The sequence below is a fragment of the Amblyomma americanum genome, chromosome 6 (genome assembly GCF_052857255.1).
Source record: "Amblyomma americanum isolate KBUSLIRL-KWMA chromosome 6, ASM5285725v1, whole genome shotgun sequence".
In the NCBI taxonomy this organism is placed as follows: domain Eukaryota; kingdom Metazoa; phylum Arthropoda; class Arachnida; order Ixodida; family Ixodidae; genus Amblyomma; species Amblyomma americanum.
The window spans coordinates 54,174,158-54,187,591 of record NC_135502.1 but is presented as its reverse complement, the minus strand read 5'-3'; the positions used below and the strand labels follow the sequence as shown (position 1 = coordinate 54,187,591).

General features: G+C 51.4%; 1 protein-coding gene across 1 annotated transcript in view; it reads left to right on the top strand.

Annotated features, from left to right (window-relative positions):
* The window catches only part of LOC144095261 (DC-STAMP domain-containing protein 2), a 66,901-nt gene that overhangs the window by 3,332 nt on the left and 50,135 nt on the right, over positions 1-13,434 (top strand). The window contains exons 2-4 of the mRNA XM_077629041.1: positions 786-1,021; positions 1,759-1,929; positions 3,718-3,819. Of these exons, the coding sequence (XP_077485167.1) occupies positions 786-1,021; positions 1,759-1,929; positions 3,718-3,819 (509 nt within the window). The remainder of the gene's footprint in view (positions 1-785; positions 1,022-1,758; positions 1,930-3,717; positions 3,820-13,434) is intronic.

Genomic DNA, 13,434 nt, shown 5'->3' with positions numbered 1-13,434 from the left:
TGCTAGGTGGGCTGCTCATTACAGCAGCCCATTGGCGGTAGCTGCTGCTCGGGCGCGCCCGACCAGGGCCTTTTGGCTCGCCAGGTCAGAGCAGCCGAGCAGGGCTGTCTCCCAGTCCTCCCGGGCAGGGTTGGGGATAGGGGAAAGATGCGAACTTGATTGGCATGCCCACACCTTGTGGTAAATGTCCGAAGACTTTTCCCTGCAGTGCGGGCACTCCCCTGTGCACGCAGGGTCGAAATGTTTGATTACTGCCGGGCACAGAAGTGTTTTAGTATAAAGGCGAAGGAGTAAGTGTTCCTCCGCCTTCGTGAGGCCCCTGCAGGGCTTAGGAAAGATTGCGTGGCCGAATTGGTAATACTGGATGATTTCCTTGAAGGCAAAAGCCGGATTAAGGTTGGACATAGACATCTCGAAGCTCGTCACTGTTTTGAGGACTTTAGAACGCGAGATGGTCTTGGAAAATAATTTCACTCAACTCTACAGCATGAACAAATGCCTTAGAACTATAAATAACTATCTATATATGTCCATATTAGATTATGGTGCCTTTTGACGATAATTTTTTTGACTAAATGTCTGCCCGGAAGGTATTTCATGGGGAATATTATACTAATCCTTTTGTTACAAACCTATTTTTGAATAGATTTTATTACGACGCACTTTCGCCTGGATATTGTGCTTCGTCGTAGCGATTTAGTATTGGCCATTAGGCGGATACACCACCCTAAAGCCGCATTTATTAACGCCGAACGGAACAACACCTTTGTTGTACCCATTTGCAGAAAGTCCCTGCAGCCGAACACCTTCGAGAACAGAGTGCTCAAAAGCTTCCTAGGTTTCGGCATGGGGGCGCTGCTGACTGTGCTGCTAAACCTTGTGCTGGTCAGGATCTACCAGACCACCAACTTCGTCATATTCCTGGTCGTGTTCACGTGTGGGACCTTCCTGATGCTGGGCGCGGCCTTCTCCGACACCGTGCGCTGCCTCATACTGCTCACTTTGCCTCAGCTGTTCTCCAGTGAGCACCTGTCTTCCGTTGGCGGCGATATCAAAGACTTGTGCTGCGCGCCGGAAATAGGAGGTGTCACGGAATGTCAGAACTTTGAATGTTCGTTCGGGAGAGAGCCCATTTCTTGGACGGTCCGGATGATATTATCATCAGCTAGCACGTGAACGCGAGAGGTTTACGACGTATTATACCGTGGCGAGTCACAACGAACTATACCACACCGATTGCTCCATATACGGTACATTTAGCAGACTCCATGCTTAGTCGGATAGAACTCAAGAGCGCTGTGGCGAATGCCCTTCAAAGGAGGCCTTCAAACCAACGGCGTCGACTTATTGTCAAGATGCCGCTGTAAGTCGTCTTGTGCCTGCCAGGCATTTGCGATGAAATGATAGCAGGTGTAAGGCAGTTTACCGCGACGTCATGGAAATGGGCCGAATGCATTAGTTTAAAGGCTTCTTTTGAAATGCGTTTGCCACTGCTTTCTTGAGTTATATCCGACTGTTACACTCGCATTTTCTACGGGGTGCACGACGCACGGGTCAGCACCGTAGTCTGGTAGTCAGCGACACGGGAGTAACCAGATGTGGAGCAAAACCCTTTCACTGATGAGAGCTACTCTCGCGCTCATCAAATCTTCGTCTTCGATCCCCGCTTAGACGGTGAATGTGTACGTAACGCAATTGAAGTTGCAAAAGTAACCACCCCACATGTGAGACACGCCAGACTGTCTGTTGACACTGCAGGGGAAGGACGGCTGGCGCTGATGGCCTACATCTACTTTTTGGTGCTCACGGGTCCCGCGGAGAACTTTGCGGCCAACGTGGAGGTTCTGTCGCGGGGCCTCAGCTGCGGCCAGGAGAAGGTGGCCAACGAGACGCGCCGCATGCTTGAGGTGGCCACGTCACCGCTCAAGGGTGAGGATGTGGAAGAGCGCGCGTCATACCAGGGTTTAGGCTAAACCGAATTTCGCACACAACAGTAGTCGACGCACTCAACGGCTGTAATAAATGAAAAGCCCGTTCCGTAAACCGCACCTTTGTTTATGGAACTGAGTGAGCTCATTGGTAACTATATTTGTGTGCGTGCGTGCGTGCGTGTGTGTGCGTGTGCGTGTGCGTGTGTGTGCGTGCGCGTGTGCGTGTGTGTGTGTGTGTGTGTGTGTGTATGTGTGTGTGTGTGTGTGTGTGTGTGTGTGTGTGTGTGTGTGTGTGTGTGTTTGACAGTTTCGTATTGCTTAAGGCATCATTGCCTCACTGTCCTCACTGTCTTCAAAGAAAGAACTAGGTGTGTCAAGAAATTTTTGAATTTCTCTTTGCTTTGAAGCAAAAAGTATAAACACACCTGTAAACACAGTATAAACACACTCAGAAGCACTTATCGCGTTGAATGCAAATGCGGAATGCGGCTGTTATGTTTTTAGTGTTTCTGTTTTTCTTCTCCCCTCTCCAAGACTGTATGTCCTGAAGGAGGCCTTAAAGTCTGCCTCCACTTAAGTGAATTCCTCACAGCTGAATTCCTCTGGCAACAAATTTTGGTGCATTTAAGGATACGCCTACCACCGAAGCATCATGCTCCACGTGGGCAGGTTCACAACCCGGAAAACCTGGAGCTCCCCAAGGACGTCACCGAGGTACTTAGCCTCGGCCCAAAAATCGCTGTTCAGCCGAAAAGGACAGCACCTGAGCTCCTGTCGCTGGTGAGACAGGCTTACAGCAAAGTTCCAGAAGAAGACAGATTACGATACATATCTCAAGGTGTTGACGTCTTGACCGAGTGCAAGCCCGGTGTTTCCCGCGCTCCTGTTCGTCGTGCGGTCAGCGCTGTGTCTGTCCCGTGTGTCCCTTCCGCGTCTGCGTCTTTTGCGCTGTTTAAAAGAACCACTTAAGTATGTGTTTCCTGACGTGTACCATCGGCCTACATGTTTCCCAACAAGGAGAGAACATTAGTCCCATGAGATTAATGTGAAGCCTCTCATCGGTTTGACTTCAACCCGGTGTCAGGAAGCACACGGGGAATAGCACACCAGGGGACACCCAGGTTTAAAGAACTCAAATGTGTCTTGTTTAGCGAAATGCTAATTTTGTTCTCTCGCCGCATTATTGGCGGTAAACAAAGTCAAAAGATACTTTAAATTTATTCGAAGTTCGCTTCCGCAGATTTCAGTGCTTTACATTCCCAAAACAAAATACTTGCCGCCTGTTTCTAAAACAGTTACAGATGACTGTCTTAAACCGTGATCAGTACAGGAATTCGGGACAGTGTCCAGCAAGTTCCTCTAAGCGTAGCGGCCTGTAATGCTTCAGTGAAAGCCACATGGTAATTCTCTTTCTTACATCACAGATGATGTCAATGCGCTATTTTGAAATGTGTTGGCAGCCACTGGAACTAGAAGCGTTTGTCCCTAATTCTTGGTACACTCTAAACAGAAAGTAAGTAAAAAGGGAGTAAACTTTCCTCTAGGGCACAAGGGAGTGCTCTAGAGGACAGTTTACTCTCTATTCACTCACTTACATGCCTATTTGTGTTCAGAGTGCAATGACCTTGGTCAACTTGTGCGACATGCACCTTTGTACTTAAAGACCTCTCGACTTAAAGAACTGTCACAAGCTATTCATGTTGTTAGCTCACAATTTCTAAACTGTGACTAGCGACGAGATAAAAAGGTGTGTAGACTTCATTGTCTTCTTTTTTTTATCCTGCAGCTGTGTATGACCGGGTTAAAAAGGTCATAAAACTGCTCCTGGATTTCGGGGCCCTCATGAAGAAAGCGTTCTTGTCGATCAAGGATCTCTTCACCGAAATATGTGAGTGGCACTCGCTTTCATCGCCAGCACTGGCGCTCGTTCTTCCTTTCCATTTTCTCATGAAACGTGACGTCATGAGGGTGTGCCGCGCGTACCGCGGGAAACGTCTACTAGTGAAGTTGCGTTCCCTCCATTGTAATGACGTTTGATTGAAGTTTTTTTGCAAGCTGGGTTTTGAGTTTTTATGCTCGGGAAACTTGTTTGATTTTATGGTATCACGTCAGCTCTGAGCAAAGGTACCTTGCGAGCAGCAGTGGCTTTGGGTTTAGTTCTGAGGGCACAAATTCACAGTCCGCAGTTCTTGACTCCTTCTCCATAGGCTTTGTTCTGCCAGCTAGATCCTGAAACCTGTCGGATAGAGTCAGAGCAGCGTTTGTATTTTATGTTTCTTTTTTCTTTAATGATATCGCACCGTTTCTTGCAATCTATCGCATTCGCCTCAATAAAATGCTGCTACATGGACAATGTGGGCGACCAGAAACGCTGTAGTGGACGGTTCCGGGTGTTGCAAATGGGTCGCAAGCCCCAAGGGTAGCGTTGGCCTGGCGGCCTGGGGCACAGCTGGAAACATCCGAAGGTCCTGGCAAAGGATGAGTCGACTGCCAACAGAACAACTTGTTTATTCTAGCATCGCAAAAGAGCAGCCGGTAAGGGCGACCACGTTACTCGACGGAAGAAATCGAAGCCTGTCTTTGGCGTCCGGGGCAGCTGCCTTTATACCCTCGGAGTCGAGGGCAAGAAGGAACGGCTCGGGATGAGGCGCACGAGACGGCGACGCACGGACATGTTGAGACGTGACGTGACGCGTCCGCCGGGCCGGCGCCGGTCAGACCTCCTCGCCTCCCAGTTGGGGAGCTCCTCTCCCCGGCTGCCGCGCTTTGACAAGCGTGGGCACCAACATGCACACACACACACACACACGCACACACGAAGACACGTGGCATTGAAACCTGCCTGGATGCGCTTGGCGGGAGGCGTTGCGGCAGCGCTGAACGGGCCAAAATGACTGCCACTTTGAACGAAGCCCCGGCGTCCGTTGCATCCGCGCCGGCTATACCGCGCGTCGTAGGCGAAACGTAACAGACCGCCCCGCCGGGAGAAGGAGATCCCGATGGTCAGGGGACTGCATCCGCTGTCCGGAGGGATGTCGCTCGATGATGCTCGTAATCGAAATCGGTCGTCCCTCGGCGTTGCTTGAGCGCAGCGCACAGAGAAGGCCTCGTTCTCAGGTTCAGGTTCACACAGGGCACTGCAAAGTGACTTCGGGAGAGTTGCCATTTTTGTTCTCGTTCCCAGCAAGCGTTAGAACTACTCCGAAACGCAACCGCTCAGTCAGCAAGCACGACACAACCCTCACTAAGCTCTTCCAGGCTCTTTCCCCTTTTATACTACTGCCTAGTTCCTTACAGTAGTCAAGCAGCACTCAGAACGCGTCCACAAATGGGAAAATTGCACTAGAAAGCACGTCATCACTTTGAAGCACTAAACAAATGCAATATGTTAAAAATCCTGCCTCAGGAAGAAAACATCAGTAACAAACAACTTTGAGGAGGATTCCTACGTTAGGGGCCTCGACTTAAGGCATCGGCGTTACCGTTGAGACTCCCCTTTTTGTAACGCACCTCAAAGGAATATTGTTGCAAAGCGAGGCTCCAGCGCAGGAGGCGGCCATTTTTGGGAGAGATGGTCTGCAGCCATTGGAGAGGGCAGTGATCCGTCTCAATGATAAACCTCGAGCCGGCTAGGTAGCATGACAATTTCTGAATGGCCCACACGAGACACGCACACTCTTTCTCGGTGGCGCTGTACGCCTGCTCACGACAGGTCAGCTTACGACTAGCATACAGGACGGGGTGTTCCACTTCTCCATTTTCCCGTTGGCACAGTACAACGCCCATGCCTCGCTCACTAGCATCGCACTGAACAACGAACCCTTTTGTGTAGTCTGGCGATCGTAGCACAGGCTGGCTTGTTAGGGCGCTCTTTAGGGCGCTAAAAGCTCTTTCCTTTGTCTCGTCCCAGACGACTGTTTGGGGCTCTGTTTTTCTTAGAGCATCCGTCAGGGGAGCCGCGATATCGCAGTACCTGGGGATGTACCTCTGATAGTAGCCGGCGACACCTAAGAACGACCGGATATCGGTCTTCGTGCGCGGTTGCGGGAAGTCTCGCACAGCGGCCACCTTTATTTCAGAGGGGCGGCGATGACCCTGTCCAATCACGTGACCGAGGTAGACAACCTCGGCCTGTGCTAATTGGCACTTGGGAGCCTTGACTGTCAAGCCCGCTTCGCGCAGGCGGGTTAGCACTGCCCGCAAGTGTGCCATATGCTCAGACCAGGATGCGGAGAATATCGCTACGTCGTCTAAATACGGTAAAGCGAATTCTTCCTGTCCCCGCAACACTTTGTCCATGAGGCTTGAAAAGCAGTATGGCGCGTTCTTCAAACCAAAACTCAAAACTTTAGGACGGAATGCTCCCATTGGTGAAATGAACGCCGCATACCTACTAGCCTCTTCTGTAAGTGGAACCTGCCAATAACCCCTGACAAGATCTAGGGTGGAAATAAACTGAGCGCTACTAACTTTCGCAAGGCGCTCTTCGATGTTAGGGATCGGATAAATTTGATCCTTAGTGATGGAATTAAGCCTGCGGTAGTCGACGCAAGGACGAGGTTCCTTGCCCGGTACCTCAACTAAAATCAAAGGGGAGGTATAATCACTCTCACCCGCCTCAATAACACCGAGCTGTAGCATTTTCTTTACCTCAGCCTCCATAATATCGCGCTGGCGGGGTGACACACGGTACGCCTTGGGTCGTACTGGCTCTGGGGAGGTAAGTTCTATTTCATGAGTAAGGACAGAAGCCCCACCAGGCCTCTCAGAGAACTGACCTTGAAACTCTTGTAAGAGTTGGTGTAGTTCGGTTTTCTGCTCAGGCGACAGCGGTGCTTTACTGAGTAAGTCGCTAATGACCTGATCGGTGTCTTCCCTGTTCGTCACTGAGCCTAGTCCCGGAAGCTCGACAGGAAGCTCTTCGGGAACGTTTACCATCATACACACCACTGCTTCCCGTTGTCTATAGGGTTTGAGCAGATTACAGGGGTAAACTTGCTGTGATTTCCGTTTTCCTGGCAGACTCACCACTTAGTTAACGTCCGACAGTTTTTGAACAATCCGTGCTGGGCCCTCCCACTGCACGTCGAGTTTGTTTTTTAGCGATGTGCGCAATATCATTACCTCATCGCCCACCTCAAAACGACGGGCCCTGGCTGTCCGATCATAATAAACCTTGGCCCTCTGCTGGGCCTTTGCCATTGCTTCACCAGACAACTCCTGTGCCCTTCTTAAGCGTTCGAGGAGCCTGAGCACGTACTCGACCACGACTGGGTCGTCGCCCCTGCCTTCCCACGAATCTCGAAGCATGCGAAGCGGAGACCGCAGCGAGCGACCGTACACCAGCTCAGCTGGCGAAAACCCCGTAGCCGCATGCGGCGCGGTCCTTAATGCAAACATCACCCCAGGCAGACACAGCTCCCAATCACTTTGTTGTTCAAAACACAATGCTCTCAACACGCGCTTCATGACGGAGTGGAGCTTCTCAACGGAATTCGACTGTGGGTGGTACACTGAGCTGTGTAACAGTTTTACCCCAAACCTTTCGAGAAAGGCTGTCGTCAAAGCGCTAGTAAACACTGTGCCCTGATCTGACTGGATTTCCGCAGGAAAACCAACTCGCGCAAATATGAACAGTAGTGCATTGACTATCTCAACTGAGCTGAGTCCTTTAAGCGGCACTGCTTCAGGGAACTTTGTCGCTGGACAGATCACAGTCAAAATGTGTCTGTACCCCGTGGCTGTTACCGGCAGAGGTCCCACTGTATCCATAACGAGCCGTCTAAAAGGCTCCGTAATGATAGGTACCAACTTCAACGGCGCCCTCGATTTGTCCCCTGGTTTGCCAACCCGCTGACAGGTGTCACATGTCCTCACAAAGTGTTCTGCGTCACGAAAACACCCTGGCCAATAGTACTCTTGCAAGAGACGGTCCTTAGTCTTCTTAACTCCTAGGTGTCCGGACCACGAACCCCCATGCGACAAGCGCAACAGATCCTGACGGTAGCACTGAGGCACGATCAGCTGATCGAACTCCACTCCCCTGCGGTCTAGATACTTCCGGTACAGGACCCCACCTCTTTCCGCAAAACGAGCATTTTTCTTGGCGGTACCTTCCTTGACATTGCAGCGCATGTTTTCTAGGCTGCCATCCTTTTTTGCTCGGCTATCAAAGCCGACCGGCTGACTTTTAGCAACCTATTAAGTCCATCTGACGTAGGCGCGATGAGCAAATCTGCAGATAGCTCTTCTAACTTTCCCGTGTCGGGAATTTCCTCTCCAGTACCTGGTGCCTTCAACGCTACAGGCTCAATTTTATTCAGTTTGGACGTGCTCTGAATATCAGCTTGCTGCGCCTCCGACCCTTTCTCATTGTTCGACAACGTCGGCCCCGCAACTACTGCCTTTGCAGCGAGCTCCCGAACTCTCGATCTGGTTAAGGCCTGAACGCTAGCCTCACCAAACAAAAGCCCCTTCTCGCGCAGGATGTGATCGGACCTGTTCGAAAATAGGTACGGGTACTGGGGGGGGGGGGGGGGGGGGCAGCATAGATGACACTGCGGCCTCCGTCTCAAGTGCTCCGAAAGGTCCTTCAATAAGCACTTTTGCTACGGGCAGACACACGCTATGAGCTTCCACGGCTTGCTTGATCCATGCGCACTCGCCCGTGAACATATCGGGTTCTACGTAAGAGGGGTGAACTACATCCATTGTAGCTGCGGAATCACGAAGCACTCGGCACTCTTTCCCGTTCACGAGGAAGTCTCGCATGTAAGGCTCGAGAAGCTTCATGTTCTCGTCAGTGCTGCATAATGACAAAAACACGACTTTTGTTTTTGTTTCTGGACACTGCGCCGAAATGTGACCCGGCTTCTGGCACGTATAACACACGCGCGCTTGCCTCGTCTCGCACCGCTTTCTGCGTTCGGCTTCGGCTGCCGCCGTCTCCTTACGTTCGGTCGGACTGCTTTCACTCGCATCCGCACTACGCGTGTCCCCCCTTGCTCTCATGGGTGTGAACTTCGGCCTCTCAGACTTGGAGCCAAATTCACCCTTTCGACCGTCCTTATCTCCGCGAGCCCGACGCGTCACAAACTCCTCGGCTAGCTCGGCGGCTTTAGCCACTGTACTAACGTCTGGCCTATCCAAGACCCAGTACCGCACGTTCTCAGGTAACCGACTATAAAACTGTTCCAGCCCGAAACACTGCAGAATTTTCTCGTGGTCACCAAACGCTTTCTCTTCTTTGAACCACTTCTGCATGTTTGACATAAGCCTGTAGGCAAACTCTGTATATGACTCACTTCTGCCTTTTTCATTTTCCCGAAACTTCCGACGGAACGCCTCCCCTGACAGCCTGTACTTTTTTAGCAGACTCGATTCCACTTGGTCGAAATCCTCTGCCTCCTCTCTCTTCAAGCGAGCGACTACGTCGGCCGCCTCGCCGGGTAACAAAGTGAGCAAGCGCTGTGGCCACGTTTCCCGAGAGAACCCCTGCTTCTCGCACGTTCGCTCAAAGTTAACCAGGAACAAACCAATGTCCTCTCCAAGCTTAAACGGCCGCATCAGGTCAGTCATTTTGAACGATACTCGTTCTCCTGCACCGTGTGCCTGACTTCCATGACGAGCGCGTTCCATCTCTACCTCGAGACGCTTCATTTCCAAAGCGTGTTGACGGTCGCGCTCTTCTTTCTCTTTATCTTTTTGTTCTTTACGTTCGCGCTCGTCTTTCTCTTTTTGCTCTTTACGTTCGCGCTCGTCTTTCTCTTTTTGCTCTTTACGTTCGCGCTTGTCTCTCTTTTTGCTCTTTACGTTCGCGCTCCTGTCTTTTTGCCCTCTCCTCAATGGTCTCAAGGCATTCCGACAGCTCGTCATCCTCAGCCTCCAACTTTGCGCAGTTACGCGGATCCCCCTGGATGACAGCAAGCATGTCCCGGTGCAAATATATTTTGCATCTGGTCCTGACACACTCCGCTGCATGGTTTATCATGTCGACAGCACGAGCCCTCCCGAGGAGGTGCGCGCAAATATTCGCTGCTCAACTCATGTTGTACTGCAAGCACGGCCTATGGGTCGCCGGGGCTCATACCTGCTCATCCTGCAAGGCCCGTTGACTCTCCCGAAGTACCTTACCTACTACGGTGCGATCGTCAAACCACAGCCCTTCCGACCTCGTCGTATTTTTTGCTATCACTGCCACAAAGAAGGTCATATGCAAAATACCTGCCCTAATCCAGCAGCTGTGGCCGACATGAATGAACCAACAGCTCATTGTGCCCTCTGCAAATCGCCGGACCATGACATTCGCTCCCCCGCTTGTCCAAAGAAGAAGCAAGCGAAGAAGTTTCACAAGTCGCCTGCAAAAATGGATGTCCCTACAAGTAATCGCTTTGCAGCTCTCGCATGTGACGACAACGACTTCCCTGAACTTCCTTTATCTGAGCCTGCTGCTCACCATATGTCTCCTCGCCAGCGTACATATGCACAAGCGGCTCACCTTCCCGGATCAAATGGTACGCCCAAACGTCCAGTGCATCCATCACATGTGGATACTACAGATGAAGACACAGCTTTAGACAATGCAATCGCGGAGGCTCGCCGCCGACTAGACGAACTCACCCAGCGCCGGGAACAGCGTCGTTCTCAATCCTCTCGAAGAATTCTCATAACTCGGGAGCAATCATCAGAGGAATCACCTAGGGTAAGCACTGGCCCACAATCAGGTGCCGACCACCTGTTAGCCGTGACTACCCCGACAGTGGACAAGATATTAGCGCTGATGAAGCAGGTGACATCCCTCATCGTGGAAGCTCTTCGGCCTCGTCATGGATAGCGCATCATCATCGGTGGTGGTGCAGTGGAACTGTCGAGGTTTCGCTAATAAGGCCTCTGAAGTGAACATCCGCCTTCGCGACGGAAAGCTGAGGGCATGGGCGTTCCTACTGCAAGAGCATAATGCACTCCCACGCCTTTCAGGTTTCTGCGCATACCATTCACCATCTGTCCCTGATCGCCGTTGCACCGCCTCCTCCCTCAGCCCAGGTAAATCTGCAATTTATATTCACAGTTCAGTTCCGCACACACCGCTCGACCTTTCACGGTGGTGCAACACACGTCAAGAGGTTGTCGCCCTTCTCGTAAAACCTGCACGCACACCCCTTATTCTAGTTTCTTTTTATAGTCGTCCTGGCTCCGCATCTCCCAATCTGGGATGGGTTCGTTTTCTACGTTCTACCAACTCGGGTATCCCTATTCTAGTTGGCGGTGACTTCAACGGCGCACACACTGCGTGGGGTTACCCATCGGATTCCTCAAGGGGTTCACACATCCAAGGGAGCTTTTCGGATCATTCCTTTCAACTTTTAAACCACCCGAATACTTCTACCCGCCCACGAGGTGGCCCGTATTCACCTGATTTGACTTGGTGGTTAGGCCCCGGTAACCCTCGTTGGGCTGTTGATTCTGATACTTGGGGTAGCGATCACAGCCCTATTTTTATCTCCCTCACGCCTACGCGTCTACGGAAAATACGCCGCACTGTACGAATAACATCATGGGATTCTGTACGCGCAGACAATCATTTATCTACATTCAACCCCTCTTCAGCATTGTCTACTCTATCTGATGTTCTCGCTACTCACACTATTACCACTACTGTAAATGAAGATGACCCAAACCCGGACATACATCTCTTGAATCTGTGGGCTCTTCGTCGCCAGGCGGATCTTTACGCTACTCGTCACCCCGATGACCCTTCGGCTCTTCCTACTCTTCACCGCGCTACCGCACGGGCGCGGCGCTATGCAAAGCGGCTAGGCAGGCAACGCTGGGCTGCATGGTGTGCCCGCCTGTCCTCTACGCAGGGCAATCGACATCTTTGGAGAGTGTTTCACGCCATGGAGCGCCCTTCTCAGGTTGCAGATTACACAGAGAGCATTCGCCTCGCGCTAAATGTGGATGAGGACACATTTGCACAACAAGCGGCCCATCAATTTTTTCCAAACCATGACTGCACCGCTACGTCTCCACCTGACTTATCGGTAACAGAGCCCCCCGATGGGATTACTTCTGACCTCACCATGGCAGAGCTGCTGGCCTCCATTGACCGTTTAAAAACTACTACTACTCCCGGGCACGACGGCATACCTAACTCCTTTTTCCGTAACTTGGAAGGGAGGGCTCTGGAAACCCTACTTGATACTTTTAACGAAGTGTGGCTTTCTGGCGTCATGCCGGGAGACTGGAAGCATTCTATTGTGGTTCCAATCCCCAAGTCAGGTCAGCCTCCAGTATCTCTCTCGGCCCTTCGTCCAATTTCCCTTACCCCTACCATCTGCAAGCTTTATGAAAACATTCTAGCCGCACGCTTATCATGGTGGCTGGAATCCCATGATTGTTACCCAGATTCCCAAATTGGTTTCCGCCCACATATTGGAACGGAGGACGGCCTTGCTACTTTGGCTGCTGACGTGCTTGACCACTCTCCACAGAGTCGCCTTGTACGAACCGTAATCGCTACAGACATAACAAAGGCATATGATAACATCCTTCACTCTGCCATTCTTGCCTCCCTTCAAACTCTTGGTCTCCCTCACCGGTTCCTCCTCTCCATTCACGCCTTTTTAGCAAATCGAACCTTCAGCGTGCGTGTCCACGGAAAGCCCTTTGGTAATTTCACTTCCAATAGAGGAGTGCCGCAGGGCTCCGTTCTCGCCCCCACATTATTTAATGTGGCTTTAATTCCTCTGGTTCGAGCCCTAGAGACCATCCCTTCTATCCGCGTGCTTGCATATGCCGATGATATCACCTTGTGGTGCTGTCATCCAGATGCGTCTATTCATCAGTCGGTCCTTCAACACGCGCTGGATGTATTGACATCTCGCCTCCCACCTTTGGGTCTAACACTCTCTCCTACTAAATCATGTTTCATTCGAATTGGAAATAAAGCCGCCTTACGGAAAGCTCCCCCTTTAAATTTTACGGTACATAATTCTCTGATTCCTCAGGTAGAAACTGTTCGTATTCTTGGTCTTCTCCTCCATACATCTGGGACTGGCACCCCGTGGCTGACAGCCACCCGTAAATCGGCTCACGCTACTCTAGGTCTGATTCGTCGCATAGCTATGCGCTCTGGTGGCGCACGTGCTCATACGGCCCGCCAGCTTGTGCGCTCTATCCTTCAGCCACGGATAGTATATCAGGCTCAATTTCAACGTCTCACCCGCAGACAGTGGGACTCCCTTGAAGCTATCAATCGTGAGGCTATGCGCGTCATAACATATCTGCCTCGTTTAACACCCATACCTGTGCTACAGGAGTTCGCCCAACTTAATACACTCAGTGAGATCATCGACCAACGGGTGGCAAATAGAGCTCGAAAACAGTCTCTCAAACTTCATCGTTTAAAGACACTTCCACCGTGGTCCTATTGCCAGCTCACTGACAATCGCCCCACTGTTTCCCCGTCGGTATCAGCAGCGTATCTGCCTGAAGGGTGCATATT